The following is a 17,280-nucleotide window of genomic DNA, read 5'->3' as shown; positions in this document are numbered from 1 at the left end:
ATACTGCCTTGCTCAGTTCCTCCTCCTCCCAGACTGCAGCTGGGCATTTTCATGCTCTTGCAACCTGCACACAGCCCAAGTGTCCAGTCACTGATGGAGCTTTTCTTGTCCTGGTAAATCAGCAGCTCCAATTCCCCAAAATGCCTTCACCGTGCAGCTGCAGTCTAAGACCTGGGAGTGAGAGCAGACACAAAATATTGAGTCAAAAGCTATTGCTGCAGTGAAGGAAGAGGCAGCTCATGTTAGCTCAGACTGCTGGATCAGGCACAGACAACCTGCAAATGCTCCACAGTATTTAAGGAGTCGGGACAGAGGGAGAGGTTATTCAAGACAGGTGTTCCAGCTCCAAAATGAATACATGCAGATAAGTCCTCTGGGTTTTTCACTGAAGTGTATAGCACAAGCATATTTCAAGAGCTAGAGAGAGACATTAGGATACAAAGAGAAGCTGGGCGGTAAAAGATTTTGAGGGGATGCGTGGTTTGACTATTAAAAATGAACACAGTCAAGCACTACGAATTTTCCAGTGATGTTTATTTTTCCTGTAGCCCGCAGACACAGTTGGATCTGGCAACAGAGCAGATTCTTTTTTTCCATAAAGTGTCCATGTGACATTAAGCCCAGGCTAATACTGTCATCAAAGGCATTCAGAGAGGGCAGCAGCAGAAGCAATGGGAGATGCTGGGAGGAGGCCAGACAGCAAGGCACAAGGGCAGGGAGCACCTCCTCTTCCACTGCCACAGCAGAGACAGGGTGCAGTAGGCATAAAATCATTTTTCTCATCTATACCAGACAAACACAGCACCATGCAACACAACCTGCAGCTGGAAGTGGGTGGAGAGCAGGATATGGATCGTTATTGCAGTTATTGTTGGGAGCCGTGTGCGCAGGACACGCGGCCGACGGCAGCAGGGAGAGCCCGGGGAGTGCCCAGGGGTCAGCAGCTCACACAAAGCTCCCCAGGGGCATTTGCTTGCTGAAGGGAACCACGATTCTCCGGATCCATCTACTGGGACAGACCTCTCCCCTGGAGCCAGATCCACTCAGCTGCATTTCAAATACTGTTCAAGTATCTCAAATACCGTGGAAAGAGACATCTGTCTATTTTCTTTGCAGGAGGTGGACTACTGTGGTGTCTCATCAGGGTAAGGTTCCTTCCCAGGGTGCCGCCCCTCCCAGCTCTGGCCCAGACCTGCACCTTCCATGGCACTTGCTGTCCAACCTGGCTGAGGGCAGCACCACCTCAAACAGCATTTCTCTCCTCAAGGAAGATTGGAAGAGTACCTTCTGCTGACCCCCCCTCCTCCCTCCAGCCCAGGTCCCACACAGCCCCCACCCCACACTGTGTGTGCTGTACAGCTGAACATGGGCAGGGCCTGGGCTGTGGGTACAGGAGGGTGGCACACACACGGCATTGCTCCCTTTTACTTTGTTTCACCCAGTCACAGACCTTCCAGCACCCGAATACTCCTCTGCCAAGTGGTTCCTTCATCCCAAGCAATCTGCACAGCAGCAGCCAGCCCAGAAGTCTCCACAGTGCAGGGTGACTCGTGCACCCCTGCTTGCAGCTGGGACCTTTACTCAGCCCTAGAGACTGAGCAAAAGGCTTTGGAAAGGCAGGCTAGCTCCTGCAGCCAGCACCGTGCCCTTGTCTCAGCCAGTTACTGTACAAATGGACAACACACACACATTATTTACAGCCCACTTTTCACATGATGGAGCAGCTCTTGGCTCGGTCTTTCCTGATCTCTGTGTCACTCAGTAAGTCTGTCCTGCCAGGCATCTGTGACGCCCGCTTCAGTCCCCGTTTGGAGTTGCTGCGCTTCAAGTTCTTGTGCATCCTGTTGACCGAGGCCAGCGTGGTCACATGAAACACGTCCCGTACGCTGTCCTCCGAGACCTTGGAAGAGCACTCTGCGTAGGCCACTGCCCCGATCTGCCGCGCCAGCGCGCTGCCCTGCAGGCCACACAGAGCAGGAGGAAGAGGGAACAAGGTTAGGACACCGCTGCTCTCCAAGGAGCAGCCTCTCACACAGCCAGCAGCCCTGCCAGTGGCACCATGGGGACACAGTGGCTCCTCAGCACCTGTAAACACAGAGCAAGGCTCTGTGAGAGCTGCAGAGGTGAGGGCAGACAGTGCTGCTGACCACTGGGCCCTGGGTTACTGCCACTTTCTCATTCACACAGGGCCACCCCTGCAACTGAGACACCTGGGCAGCCCCCCTCACCTGGACAGTCGCCTGCTCTGCACAACACAGAGCCAGGCACAGCAGCAGCTCAGAGCCTCTGCACCACAGAGTCTGGGTCTGTCGCCAGCCTGGAGACACTGCTGGGTCCCCTGGAGGCCACTGGCAGCAGCCCCTCAGCCGTGGCTTCCTTCCCCCCTGCAGTTTTGCCCCAACACAGAACCGAAGCAGGAGAGTCACTGGGAGCAGAAAGAGCTGCGCTGAACTAGGAGATGCAGAAGGACAACACTCCCCTTTAGCCAGTCCAACTTGTCAAATCAGGCATTTCCACCTGCTCTGAGGAATGACTTTTTGGCTACTAACTGGCTGGCTGCTCAGCAGAGCATCAGGAATAAGTCAGGGTCTTCCAGAGCTGGGGACAAGAGTGCTGTAAACCTGAGCAGCTCCGAGCCCCTGAGCCACGATCAAACCAGCTGCAGACCAAGACCTGGGTACGGTGAGCCCTGCAGGGTCACTGCCCAAACACACCTGCTCATGTGTCACAGGGATGAGGCGCTGCTTGGAGAGCTCCCGCAGGGTGTTGAGGTCTGTCCTCATGTCCAGCTTGCAGCCAACCAGCACAATCTTCGCATTGGGGCAGAACTCCTGCGTTTCCCCTTGCCACTGCAGAGGAAATGAGAGGCTCTGGTGTGTATGGCTTTTCCAAACAGGGTGTCACAACTGTTCAAACACTGATTAGCACATGAGGACTCTTTAATGACGGCCATAGGCAAGGATGGGAATGGCCAGAGTCCCCTTTGGACAACTTTATGCTCGCTTGTTCCAGATTCTGCCCTGCAAACCTGCCCCATCCCAGCGGTGGTCCCCTGTGGGGGGCCAGTCCTGGCTGTGGAAAAACAACAACCACACAGTCTGATGCTCAGATCTGGGACCCCAGATCTGGCCAGTGGGGAGCTCTTTGCACACTCACACACTATTTATTACTGGGAGCCACATGTTAAAGACATGATGATATTCAGAGCATAGCTATAGCCAGGGAAATAAAGAATTGAAGCAAAGGAGAGAAGGCCAGGGCAAACATCCATGTCCTTCATATAAATGGCTCCTTTCAGAGCTCCCCAAATGAATGCCTGATGTCAGCTGTGTCTGCAGCAGTAAATAAATCCATCACCTGTGACCTCCCCCAGGGGAGACCTGCACAGCTCCATCAGCATGTCAATGCCCCAGTTACTTATCTAGTGGTGCTGAAGTAGAAAGCAGATAGTAAATAAAGATAAATAATTAGAGATTACCCCCAGCTGAAGTCATCACTTGGAATTAGCAATTTCCTGCTATGCTGACTGGTGGTTAAGCATATTTCCTGGGCAATTAGAAGCAGAAAGAAAACCAAGCCACAGCCAAGCCACCAAGTCCAGTGTCCACAACCTCATAGGGGAGGGAAGTGCCAAGAACAACCCAAACATCATTCAACCAGTATCAGACCAAAGCAACTGCAAAATATGAAAAATCTTATTTTTTACCAGGAGATTGTCTTAGATATCTTCAAGTATCTGCTTGCCAAGGACATTGGTTCCCCAGGACTCAGGCACCCCCAGCCCCTGGGCAGCATGCTGGAGATCATGGTGCTGCAGCCACAGAGAACCACAGGCCAGCACACCCTCACAATGAACAGATCCAGCTCTTCTGGAGCTGGAATTCAAGCACCCTGATTTACATGACGGATTTGAGCTCCAAGGTCTGGTCACACCTGGCAGAGGTCACAGCTTCTGTAGTGACACAAGGCTCCCTGGTCTATGGAGAGAGCTGTGACCCTCTCCCTACATGACTGACACCTCTGGGGGCCCAAGACCTGCTGTGCTATCAACACTTGTCAGAACCAAGCACCACTCCATGAAAACTTGCTCTGCATGAAAGGCAGAGCTGCTTGCTTGCACTCCCTCAGATGGCTCTGCCCTTTCAACTGTACATGCTGTACAGCGGCCCGGGCATCAGAAGGGCAGCATTAATAAAGATTTCCTCTGCTGAATTTTTGCCTGAGGCTTGAACAGGAAGTGTTATTTTCCTTATTTGCCTGATATCACAAGCTAAAACCCATTTCAACTTCATGGTGTCTTAGGAATTTTCCTCACTGCTGTAAGGCTGTGAGCCTGCACCAAAGGAAACAAGGCATCTACTCAGAGGTACTTAAGAAATCTCCTGGGATTTAGGGTTTATTTTAAGTTACCATATCAAAAAAACATTGCCTAACAGCACTCAAAACATCTGTGAGGCTGTACGGGGAAAGCCACACACTGAGCAGGATGGACTCACATGAAGCGTGTGCAGAGAGACAAATAATTCCCAACCCCACCTAATTATTGAGGGGTTTGTATTTCATTAAGGTGTAAGTGATTCACTTGCATTATTATTCTGCTGACTCCCGTGCTGAGCAGAGAATTCTTTGAGTCCACATAAAACACCCTCCCTCAACCCAGCCTGCTTGGTACCCGGGACCTGCTCTGGAAGCCAACACTGAGCCATTGACCGATTTATCTGAAGGGTCTTTGTCCCCTCACCAGGACACTCCTGAGACAAAGACTCACTTCTCAGCCCTCCCAGCAGCTGAGTAAGAGGCACTTGCTTCAGCACAACGTCTGGCAAAATGTGGAGAGGCCAAGAGGCCAGCCAGTACAATGTGACATGTTCAGGCTGTGGCCATTCCAGCCCTAGCAGCCTGGGGCTCTCTGAGGAGAACAGCCACGGGAACCACTGCTCTGTGATGCTTTTCATGCCTCAGTGTCTCAGAGAGTGTCACAAATGAGATGCCAGCCAAGGCTCCCAGGACAGGATGCAGCTGCCAGATGCTTTCCTGCAGAGCAGAACCACAGCTCCCTGAATTTCATGGAAGGAAGCCGGCTACAGCCAGGACCAAGGGATGCAATCGACCTGGAAGCCACTTACCCTCACTCCTCTGAGCAGCATTCTGAGTTGCTGGACTTCACTCCATCTCAGAGGAAAGCCTTGTGTGGGACCTTCTCCCAGAAGTGACCCACTGGACACCAGCCAGGGGTGCTCCACAGCAGATCCCCAGCCCCATGAGGCTCTCTGGGACCTGCCAGCTGGAATATCAGCTTTGCTGAAAGGCACTAAGCTGCAGGTAGAAAACTCTTGTCTGCTCCCACAGAGCATAGCCACTCAGCTCTGCTGGGGCAGGCTCAGGGCCCTGCCTGCTCTCCAGGACAGTGGCATTGTGCCATCTCATCTTATTAATCCATGGGCTTGAAATTCAGTGCCACAGCTCATTATTTTTGTTGACAAGCTATAGAGAACTGATTGCTGTCTTTTTTGCTATGCAGATGCTGAACTGGGGGGAAAGCCAAAAAACTGAGCACTCTGCTTGCTTGGAAACAGGCACCAGGGGCCACTCCTCAGCTGCTGCAGGCAATCGATAGGCACTGGTGGTTCTGCTAACAGAGATCCCTAACATCTTCCAAGGTCTTAATGGAAAACAGAACAAATGCCCTACATTTCTCTCTGTCCCCACACTTGTACGTGTGACTACAGACTCCACACACATACTGCAAGCTACCATGAGCTTCACCATTCACCAGGCTCCTTTCAAATGGAAATATCTTGCATTCTGCACAGATCAAGCAGAACACCTGACCATCCTCCTCTGAGCACACACACTCCAGCCAAGGCCTGGCCACAGGGCCAGAGCTTTGAGCCCTGATGAGAGCCTCAGGGCACAGGGACCTCACGGTGGGCCCTAAGGTGCTGCAGAGCACCCCTCTCGATGGCCAGAGGGCACGGGGGACTCACCTTCTTGAGCACGCTGTCCAGGGTCTCGGGGCGGCTGATGTCGAAGCAGATGAGCACAGCGTCCGAGTCCGGGTAGGCCAAGGGCCGGACGTTGTCGTAATACGCGGAGCCTGCGGAGAGGAGGGGAGGAGTGCGGTGAGCAGGTCCCATCCCACGGACTGCTTCTGGCCCAAAGGGGCGGGCTGAGACCTCAGCCCCCTCCACCAGGCAGAGGTCTTTAACTCCAGTAAGAACTGGAGACACTGGCACATGATGCAGACCGCTCTGTTGAAGACAAAGGACGTTAAGCCGAGCTCTTGGCCAGTGACCAGACACCATAAGGTTCAGCAGAGTTTGATTTGCAAAGGATTTTAGTTTCTTCGTTTAGGCATGGAAGTCAGAGGTTTTGTCCTTGTTTTCTTATATTTACCCCTTGATAGAGTGAAGAGGGAAGTTTTGCATCGCTCTCCCTCTCTAGAGAGCATCTGGCAAGACCTGGTGGAGCTGTGCTGCTGGGGATGCTGCTCACGCAGGAGGGAGCTCAGGAGGGCTGCAGTGCCACAGCACACTCACACCTGGATTCCATCACTTGTCATGCCAGTGCTGCACCACTAACAGTGGAAAGGTGTGGCTGAGAGAAGACAGGCAATGCTACTGCTAGTTTTTATCCTCTCTTGCTATCTTTATACAGGAGAGCTAGCTCACATATAGATTGTGAGAATTTGTGACAGGTAAAAACGAATTGCCTTTTTTTCTGGATTTGTGCTGGGAAAAGTCAGACAGATTCTTTTTGGTATATAAAAGAAGTGACAGGATTTGGTGAACAAGCTATAAATGGAAGGGGATGATTCTGCATTCCCTAGGAATTCTGTGAGCAGGCAAAGAGCCCAGCCTGAATCCTGAACAGCTTTTACTACACACATGTGTGCATGCACACACCTTCAATGCAAATTTCAGGCACTGAAGTCATTGTGCCATAGGGTTTTTATTTGCAGTGCATTCTGTTGGCGAGTGCAGACACCTCAGCAAACAGTCACGGAGCAACCAGCTCAGTGCTACTTAAAAACACTGTTTTGGTTTTATATTGCAAAGACAAATGACTTAAATTTCCTGGAGGGATGAGAAGCAGATGTTTATTTATGAAAAGAGGAAACAAAGACACCAGAGTCCTTGTTGAATCTGCCTCCTCCAAAAGCAGGATTGCCCACCCTAGGCCGAGGAAGCTAGACACGCTTCCTGCTGCAGCCCCTTGGCATGTCTGGACCCAGCACTTTCCCACCCCAGGAGAAGGGTGCAGCCCAGGTGCCAGGTGGCTCCTTGATGAAGTTCAGCACCTGATGAATTATGGATGATGGTGGCTTATGTTTCCGGAAGGATGGAAATCTGCCTGGGCTAAGGAGAGGAGAATGGGCTGATTCTCTGCAGGAGCTCCAGTCCTAGGTCCTGTGTGCACAGGGGCTCCGAGCTGAGGTACAGCCCAGAGTGAGCACAGTCCCCCAGCACAGCGCTGCACACCAGGTGCTCTGCAAACACCCTGGGCCCCTCTGCAAGGCTAAGCCTGGGGAGCAGAGCCTGACGCTCCTGCCTCTGCCCAGAGTCCACATGGGGCAGGCTGAGGGCTGTGTGGAGCCTTCCCAAACCCTGCCCACTGCCAGAGACTGGCATCCAGCTCAGAGCACGGTACCAACAACAGCAGAGCTCTGGGACTCTGACCAGCCCAGCCCCTGCCACTCCCACGCAGCCAGGGGAAGGTGCCCTGGATTTGATGTGCAGCTGGATTCCCAGCAAAATTGGCTACGGGTGTCTGCAGCTCTTACAGCCAGCCCACAGGAGCAAAGGCACCTGCACCCCTGCTCCCGTTGGGGAGAGACGGGTCTCTGTCCCTGCAAAGTCCCTAGGAAGGGAAGCAGCGGGGATCAGCACAGAAGAAATAGACCCTGATCTCTGCAGAGCCCAGCCCTCTTCCTAGAGGGAAAGTCATGCTCCCTAATGGAAAGGAGCCAGTCCCTGTGGCATCTTGGACAGCTCTGGAGACAGGGATGCCAGACAGGCAGGCATGGTGAGCCAGGGCAACTCAGTGTCCCAGGCACAGAGATTTCTGACCCCGCCTCAGGCTCACACTGCTGCAGTTCACACCTGGCAGAGTCACACCATCCACTGCTCCCTCTTGGGCCCCGTGGAACAGCGAGATGACCCAGCCCTGCTCGGCACAGGGCTGCTTTCACAGGCAGCACCGAGCACAGGAGCTCTGAGCTCCCCTTTGAACAGGGTTTTCAGTCTCACGTTTGGCATGGGCTGACAGGACGGGATGGGATGGGAGATCCAGTGCTGATCCGCATGCCTGAATTAGGCTGGTCCTTTATCTGAGCCATGCCCTCTCCCCCACGCACACAGGGGTGTCTGCCTCCCGACAGGGGCCCTAGTGCTGCAGGAAACGTTCCCACGCACATCCTCTCCCTGCAGCTTCTCAGTTTTACATAAACACTTCAGATAAATCTACCCCCTCCCAGCCAAGGAATGCTCCTTTTGTAGGGGTAGTTTTGGCTCATTCAGCACAGACATTGCCACAGCAAACTGTATCATAGCAACCTGCTGCTCCTCAGCAGCCAGCCAGCCCCTCAGCAGAGAGCCGACAGCGCTGCTGCAGCCCCCCTTTATCCCACAAGACCCCCACTGTCTCATCCCAGTGCCAGGAATCATGCTCTCATCACCTGGGACCACAGGAGGAGAGACTCCCATGCTGGCAGGAGACACTGAGGGCAGGGAAGCACAAGGTAGAGAACCTTATCTTTTTAATGAGATCAAAATTTGCTTCCCATTCATTAACTTTCTGCTCCAACTCCATAGAGCAGGAGTCACCCCTGGCACCTCAGCTGGCAGTTCAGCTCACAGCCAGAAGCAGCAGCTTCTGCCCACCTCAGGAGATCAACAGAAACCAATGGGGACCCACAGCCAGTGCTGCCCTGTGGGGCAGGAGAGCTGCATTGCTCCCAGCCACGGTAACCCCCAGTTTGCTCTGGAGACATCTCTACTGAATCAGGAAATTCTGTTTGGGTGATGGTTTTGCATCTATTACTTTTTCATTGCATATGACAATTAAAAAACCAAAACAAAACACCCCCCCCCCCAAAAAAAAAACCCCCAAACAACCCACAAAAGCCTCAGTGCCTTCAACTCTGGCTCTTCAATTTTATTGATTATGAGCACTTGACACCTTTCAGATATTCCAGCAAGACACCCCAGAGACCCCCAGTCTAGCACTTCCAAACACATGTATGCACACAGGTGCCCAAGGCTGGTGCATCTGCAGATTCAGCCTTCCTTTACTGCATGAGTCATTCTCCCACTTGGCATCCAGGTTTGCAAGAAACAGGACCTATGTGCATCTGTTCATGATGAAAGAGAGAATTGGAGCAAGCCAACAACCAGCTCAAAAATAAAATTCACACAGGGGTGGATACAAGCATGAGTAGCTCCTCTTTCCCCATGGCTGGTAGATCCTGGAATGCCTGGCACCGCAGCTCAGAGATGGCACTCTTGGGCAGGGGACGGAAATATGCTGTTTAATCTATACTTCGTTGTGCTAATCTTCATTTGTTCCTCATTAGCTGTTCCAGAGATAATGAGCCTCCTCACATAGGCACCCTCCATCCAACAATAGGGCATTACAAACCAGGAAAGACAGTGTATGTGCAGAGCCACGATCTGCTCTGCAAGGGGCTCCCACAGCCCTGCTCTGGCTTAAAACAGAGATGAGCGCTGCCAAGACCTACATTTCTCAGCTGCACACTTGTCTTGGGGGGCTCACTGTAAACTCTCCCCTAAGAGTTTACGATGCTGAGGCACATGCTGCTTTCTGCAGGGGCTGCCAAGAACAACCTTTGTGGAATGAAACAGAAAATCCCAGCTTTCTGGAGGGCTGCACTGACAAACCAAAGAGTTTTGGGTCACCTCCCCAAACAGTCGTGCCAGATGAGCACCAGCCTTTAGAGATGACAGAGGATGTCCACTCTGCCAGACAGATCCCAGCCACGGTCCAGCCAAGCTCTGGGTAAAAGGACAAAGCTGCCAAAGCAGGACCAAGTCAACAACGCCAGGACTTCTACAACGTTCTGTCCCAGCTGGACTTTGACATTTGTCTTGCTTGTGCAACATCACTGCAAACGCCTGAAGTATAGGAAAGGAGGAAACTGCTCCGTGACATAGAATAAATACTCTTCTGGAAAGTGCCCGACTGAAAAAAACAACTCATCAGCTTGGACAATTAACCTCTGCTCCTAATTCTTACAATGCAAGTATAAAAATTAGTGAATTACTAAAGAGCCCAGCTGGCATACCTTCAGGATGAAGGCAATGGTGTTTGCGTAGGCTGAGGTGGCATTTCTGGGCCCCTCTCCAGATCTCATTACTGGAAGCCTGCCCCTCAGGAGGAGGCTGTTCTGCTGGATTTACCGGTGGAGGAATCCCCAGCTCAGGAGGCACAGAGTGCTTCTGCCTCATCCCAGTCCCATGTTCTGCCTCACATATGCAGCTACCAGTGGCCCAGAGAAGCTTGCTCAGATGCAAACCTCCTCCAGCAACCGTGAGGAGCCCCTGAAAGCTCCTTGTAGAAGTCCCTGCTGGCTCCTGGGGGAGTATCACGGGTGTCTGGCATGGGAGGCCTGGGTCTGCAGATGCAGAAGAGCTCACCCAGCCTTTTCACAATCATGCCTGCAGCAGCTGACCAGGGAGACAAACGGGGGTCAGAAGTCCCTTCCTGGCACTCTTGCCACGTCACGAGGACAGCTGGCATTGCCACAATCTGCCTGTCATGCTTCCTATAGGGTACAACAAGGACCAAGAGTGGCAACAGCTTCTCACAGCACAGCCAGTACACATTCTGCCCTTGGGGAACACGTCCCAGGGCCGAATGAACACAATTATCTTGATGCAATGTTGCACATTTCAGGTTTACTGTTCACAAGCATTAGATCCCTCCCCAACCACTTGGCTGCCAGATAAGGTTTCTTCCCACAGGGAAGGCTGGGTCTGTACACTTGCAAAGTTTAATGGAGTGGAGATTTTATCTTCAGAATCTGGGGCAAAAGGAGCAGGGAGAGCAGAGCACAGGAGAGAGCAGATCACCTCCACGCTGTGGGAAAGGGGTCTGCACCCAAGCTGGGAACAAACCCACTCCACAGAACACCCTTCCTTCTCCACGAGGTTACAGCAGCCAGCAGGGTCAGCTGGTTGTCACTAAAGGCAGTGTTCCTCAGCACCCCCACAACTCCCAGGACATCCCATGGCCCCACAGAGGCCGAGCCTCTCAGATCTGTAGGGGACAAAGGATGGATGATGCCACAGGGCATGCTGCCCTTGATGCAGAAGAAGCAACCTCCATCCCTGAGCCACACAGCCTTGCAGCATGCCCCCCACACCGTGCACAGCCCAGAGAGATGATCCTCCTGGGCACTGTCCTGCCCTGTCATGTCTTCTCAAGGTCCATTCTCCACCCACTTCAGTATCAGCACTTCTGCTGCAACCCTTTAAAGTTCTGTCTGACTGGTTACTGACCTGCGTGAGAATGTGACCCAGCTGCACGTATTTTTAGGATTAACTATGTATTTGTGCTGAGGCACAACACAAGCATGCTGGTTTTGGGCTCTTAGTCTCAACAGGAAGCATGGGAGGAGCTCTTTTGGTATGGAAAGGGCAGCTCCACATTTTCTCTCTGAGGCAGAGTGCAAGTAGCATTGAACTCTTTCTGAGACAGAACTTGTTCTTACACTTTGGAAGAGGCAGCCATGGCAATCCTGGAGCTGCACACTGGGAATCCAGGCACAGACAGCCACAGCATCCATGGAGATGCCATTGCTAAACTCAGCCCCTTTCAGCTCTCTAATCTCATCAGCATTCCTCTGTAGTTCCCTTAAAAGAAGGATCTGTTATCACAGCCTGTGGGTTCCCACACAGGCCATTCCAAGGCAGACTGTTTGCTGAGTACAGGCAAAGAGGAAGGCGGAGGGGGATTTGCAATTCAGTGTTATTCTTGTCTTGAAAGCACATCTGCTGAAGAGACAGCGGCTGTGGAGGGCTGGCAGCCACACAGCTCCTCTGCTGTGAGCTGAGCAGGGCACTGCTGAACCTGTGAGCACTGACCTTTGCAGCACTGCAGCTTGTAGCACACACTGCAACTCTCGACCATGCTGCATCCCAACGGTCCACAAAGGAAAGTCCCCTCCAGCACCTTTCCAAGGCAACAGTGACCTTGTGCAAGGCACAGTGCCAGGCTGGGTCTCCCACTGAGCACTGGCAAAGATGTCCCTACCAGAAGCAGGCAGCTCTACTCTGCAGCTGGATCTGCATCAGCAAAGGATGCATCAAGCAGCTCAATGGCCTCAGGTCACTCACTGCTCTGCCTGCCTGCACTTTGAGGCCACAGGCACAGCAGGCAGGCAGAGCCTCCCAGCATTGGGAAGCAAAGAAGGGAGTCCAGGCTGCAAGGCACAGTGTAGGTTCCTCGCCATTATTACCGAAAACAGAACAAAAAGTCTACCCTAGGCACAGGGTAAAGCCTCAGACCTGCCAGCATCAGTGCTGCAGCACCCTGGCCTTGCCGAGGCACTGGGCAGCAGCACGGCTTGAGCTCCTCCGTCCCCTTGCTTGCACCCAGAGCCAGGGAAGCTCTGCAGAACAGGCAGGGCCTTGGGCCAGTCCAGTGTGGGCAGCGGGTTCAGTGGCAATGCCAGAGTCATGGTGGGAAATGCTCCAAGCACAGGTCCCTGGGAAGCAGGTCAGCCCTGGTCCCTGGGAAGCAGGTCAGCCTGCTCACTGAAGGCTCTGGCTGCTGGAGACCTGCTGAGCACCACAGCGGCTCCACTTCAAGTGTGAGACCTCCTGGAGCTGGGCAGACCCACGGACACTCCCTGATCCCACAGGGAAAGCAATATTGCATTGCTGAGGAAAACCTCCCTGCCCGTGCATGCCTAGGGGTAGCAGTGCTCCCTCCCAGACCTGACGCACTCAAACGAAACTCGCCCACTCCTTGCAGAGCATCGCTAATGATCACAAGCCATCCACCCTCCTCCACCTGCCAAGGAACAAAGCTCTTCCTGATGGTCCGGGGCACAGGCGCTCCGGGTCTGGGAGGCACCCAGCCCTTTGGGAACAGCACTCCCAAGCCGTCAGACATCCGACTGAACAGGAGTTTCCCCCACCACGAGACACCAGCACTGTGCAGAGGAGTTGTTTCTGTGCTGAGCATGTTCAGCCAACAGGCAGCCAAAGGAATTTGCCAGAACAGGAGCAAGAAGAGCAGCAAAGCACCGTGTCCTCCGTAAGGCTCGTGAGCACAGGTACCAGGGCATGGCCACTCCCTTGAGCTGCAACCATGCCTACCCCATCCATCTGGCAGGCTCTGCACCCCTTCCCTCACAGACAAGGATGTCAAGCTGCTTTTTAATGGAGGCTTTAGCAAACAGCATGTAGCACAGGTTTCCCAGGGGACAGGAGGGATGGGACATTCCTGACATGCTGTGAAATGGCACCTGAAGCACTTTTACTCCCACGGTCTGTCCCAAGCTGGGACACAAATGGAAACAAACATGAAATGCAACCAGCACCTGCAGATGTTGGACAACGGGATTTTCTCCCTGGTACGTTCCTAGATCTAAGGTATGTTTGGGACTCTGCAGAGTCCCAGCATTTGCTCTGTCAGAGCACCACAGGTTTCATCCTTGTGAAGGATTCTCAGTGCTGGAAACTCTCCAGAGTCACCCTCCAGCCCCAGAAAACCTTATCAATGGACAAAGAGTTAAAAGACATTTAAAGAAAATCAGAGGTCCCAATACAATTTGGGAGCCATTCAGTTCTCCATCATTTCTGTCCAGTCTATGTCAATATTCCTCTAATGAGAGTTCCTGCCTGCCAGCTGCCAATGTCACAGTCTGTGTTTGCCACTTAGCAGGAGGGGTCAATTCAGCCCAAAAGGCTGCATTTTCCAACACACTACCATCAGCCAGGATGAGAGGACACATGGAGCAGACAACACCCTGGGCTGTACAGGGCTTACCAGTGGGATGGCTGAGTAGCCAGGTATACTGCAGCCACACTCAGTCATCACAAAGGGAGTTTTCCAGGCCAGACTGCACTTTCCCCACCACCCACTGCTGAGTGCTCACTCTGTGCAGCTTCCAGTCTCCAACTGCTTCCTCAACCAAGTATGGGGTGAGGGGAATTAATAAAAAATTAAAAAACAATATCCAGCTCCTCTCCCCAGGTCTCTGCTGATTTCTGAGGGAATTTTGGTTCCAGTTACTTATCTAAGAGATGGAGAGCATTTAAAACAGAAAGTGTTCCTCTCCTCATGTCAGGATTGCCTTTTCTCAACAACTCCCTTTTCACTCTCGCTGGGATGGAATTTATCATGAACAATAAAACTAAATGAAAAGCAGCTTAAAAGAGAGAGTAGGTAGCACAGAGAGAAGGGGGAGTGCTCACCGGTGCCTGTCATTCTCCATGGGGGGGGAAGCAATGAGCTACTCCTGATCCCTTCAGCTCAGCTGATTCAACTCACTATTGTGCAAAACTTCTTTTGCCAAAGCTCCCATTTATAAGGGCCTCTGAAGGGTAGTGGAAACTCAACAGCAGTTTGCAGTCTACAGCTAAAAATTTCAGTTTGATTACTAGGGAAAATTGCTATATAGTGCTTTGAAGGATTGTTTATTAAGAGCTAGCTCCTGTGTATTTCAAATCAAAGGGAATTTATCTGGAAAACTACCTGATGAACTCTATCTACAGCAAAGCTGTTAAAAAGGTCTGACATTTTTCATAGGAGAAGGGAGAAAGAATCAAAGCCCATTTCCTTTTGGCTCTAGAGATAAATATTGGAAAAACATCTTTTGTCGCAAGGCGAAAAATGAATGTGTGACAGCATCCAATGCAGGTATCAGATACATACTTTAAGGACTTTTTATCATGTCCTTTTCTTTAAACATTTGTAAGACCAAAGCAAATCATTCTGGAGAATTCCTAAAAAGCAGATAATGCTTCAAACGTGCTTCCCCACCCTCCAAAGATGAAGTTTTTTAGATCAAGTACAGATACTCAAGAGCAAAGCCATTCAGTGCCTAGCAAAGATAACCCACCCCATCTCCTTCCAGAGTTGCAGAAGGCCATGGTTTGGAAAACCCCAAAGCCATGGGGGTGAACAAGCTGGGAGTGTACACTCATGTGCATCCCAGTGACACGTGAGGTCGACCACCCCTTAGTCCTGGTGCACCCTGAGCAGCTTCAAGGAACCCTCTGCAGCAAAGGCCCCGGGTCAGCCAGGATGGGTTCACTGTGGCCACGTCTGAGAGGCTTCAAACACACATCAGCCCAGCACCAACCACCATGCAACAGCTTCCATGTCATAACCACCACTCTGTGCTTCAAGCACAGCTCCTGGCCAAAGGCCGAGAGCCAACACTTCATCCACAGCTCCAGCCCCAGCAGCTGCCCCACGAGCCAGTGTCCTTGTGGCTCACATCACAGCACACAGCTCGTGAGCAAAGTTAATCTAATTACCTTTTTGTCTCGGGGAATAAAAATCAGCAAAAGCAAGGTGTCCTGGGTCAGGGAGCTCCTGAGGAAGACTCAAACATATTTTACGTGTTTGAGCTAGTCCAAGACTCAGTAAAGCCACTACTCTAGGTAGAGGTATGCCGATCCTATAACTGTCATTTGATGAATGCAAAATTACAGCAAGGAATCTGAATGAACAACAGGAAAAGAAAGTCCTATGTAATGTTTAATTTACTACTGCTCTTGGACACTGAGAGGACTTCATCTGTAATCAGGATTCCAGAAATTATGAGAATATGGGGAAAGAGCATCAGCAAGCACATGATGTATATTCATCAGCAGAGCACAGCATTCAGCTGCACCGCCTGAACAAAGGACTCCAAAGGTAAATTAGAAAGTGCATGTGAACTTCGTGGGACGCCAATATTCCTATTAGCTCTGCATCAAGCACTTCACTTGCAACTCGTGCATCCACTGACAGCACAAACTTTAGGACGGGTCTTGGTGGGCTGGGACAGCTGTGCCTGAGGCTTCATGCAGAACCACAACTGAGGACGCAAAGAGGCAAAACCAAAACAAGCCGAAAAGGCGCCAGAGAACCCCAGAGCCTCTGTGCAAGCGGGCGACGACAGGCCAGAGCATCCCTCCCGAGGTGAGGGCTCCCTCCTCCAGCAGCACTCTCCCTCCTCCCCGCTCCCCTCCGGCCTCGCTGTCTCCCTACACATCGGTGCAGCACCGAAAGGCCGCGCAGAGCCGCGGCGGCTGCGGGACAAGGGAGCGCTCGCCCGGCGCGGCGGCACCGGCGCTGCCCGAGGCCAGCCGGGAGGCCAGCAGGGCTCGGAGCCGCTGCCCCTGCCCCAGCCACGGCCCGGCCCGGCGGCTCCGCGAACGGGGACACCGTCGGTCGGAGGAACGAGGCCGGCCCCGCCGCCCCCCGCGCAGCCCCCGGCCCACCTGAGGTGTCCCACATGTTGAGCTCCGTGCGCTGCTTGTCGATCTCGAAGCTGGCCGTGTAGTTCTCGAAGACGGTGGGCACGTAGCTCTGGGGGACGGAGGGGAGAGCAGAGGTGAGGTGATGCGAGGCGCAGAGCCCGGCCCGCCCCCCGCCGCCCCCCGCCGCACCTCGGGGTAGCAGTCCTTGGCGAAGACGTGCAGCAGCGCGGTCTTGCCGCACTGCGTGTCCCCCACCACCACGATCTTGCAGCGCGCCAGGTGCCCCTCCATGGTGCGGGGCCGCCTCGCCCGCGCCGCCGCTTTACCGGGCCGGCCCCGGCCTGGCCGCGCCCCCGGCCTCGACGGCACCAACCAGGCGCGGAGCGGAGCCGGCGCTGGGCAGGGCCGCGCCGCCACGGCCGCGGCCCCGGGAGCCGCCCCCCGCCGGCCCCGCCGCCCCTCGGGCCGTCCCTCGGGCCGTCCCCTCGGCGCTGCCGCCGCTCGCCGCCAGCCCTGGGACGCGGCGTGTGGGGACGGTGGAGGAGCGGGCACCGGGGTGGGCACGGCCCCTGCCCAGGGCTCGGCACCCCCGGGTGCGCCCCCGGCCCCAGCCCCGCGCTGCGGTCCCTGCCCGGGAGATGCCCTTAGCCCCGGGGCCTGCAGCTCCGGCGCTGCCGAGGGAACGGGAGCTGTTCCCGGAGGAATTCGGCAGAAACGGGGACAGCCGGCATTCTGGCCCGCCTCGCGTGCGTTCAAAGAATCCCGTATCCCCGATGTCCGTGGCCAAGTGACATCAGCAGGGGCAGGAAAGAAGTCTCTGCAGCAGCTGCATGACCCC

At 53.6% G+C, this 17,280-nt stretch overlaps 1 protein-coding gene across 1 annotated transcript; it reads right to left on the bottom strand.

Annotated features, from left to right (window-relative positions):
- Positions 1-515: 515 nt before the first annotated feature.
- On the bottom strand, positions 516-16,787 carry RND2 (Rho family GTPase 2). Its single transcript, XM_039565688.1, has 5 exons — positions 16,632-16,787; positions 16,464-16,551; positions 5,988-6,097; positions 2,715-2,849; positions 516-1,957 (listed from the first exon to the last, which is right to left on the bottom strand). The coding sequence occupies exons 1-5, from the start codon at positions 16,731-16,733 to the stop codon at positions 1,709-1,711; spliced, it is 684 nt and encodes a 227-aa protein (XP_039421622.1). The 5' UTR covers positions 16,734-16,787; the 3' UTR covers positions 516-1,708.
- Positions 16,788-17,280: the final 493 nt, after the last annotated feature.

This window comes from Corvus cornix, chromosome 27 (assembly GCF_000738735.6).
Source record: "Corvus cornix cornix isolate S_Up_H32 chromosome 27, ASM73873v5, whole genome shotgun sequence".
Classification (NCBI taxonomy): domain Eukaryota; kingdom Metazoa; phylum Chordata; class Aves; order Passeriformes; family Corvidae; genus Corvus; species Corvus cornix.
The sequence above is the reverse complement of the archived record's forward strand: the minus strand, read 5'-3'. Positions and strand labels throughout refer to the sequence as shown.

Coding starts and splice junctions, on each gene's coding strand:
- RND2 (XM_039565688.1), bottom strand. CDS start 16,733: ATGGAGGGGCACCTGGCGCGCTGCAAGATCGTGGTGGTGGGGGACACG. Junction 16,552..16,631: donor CCAAGGACTGCTACCCCGAG/GTGCGGCGGGGG, acceptor TCCGTCCCCCAG/AGCTACGTGCCCACCGTCTT. Junction 6,098..16,463: donor CAACATGTGGGACACCTCAG/GTGGGCCGGGGG, acceptor TCCTCTCCGCAG/GCTCCGCGTATTACGACAAC.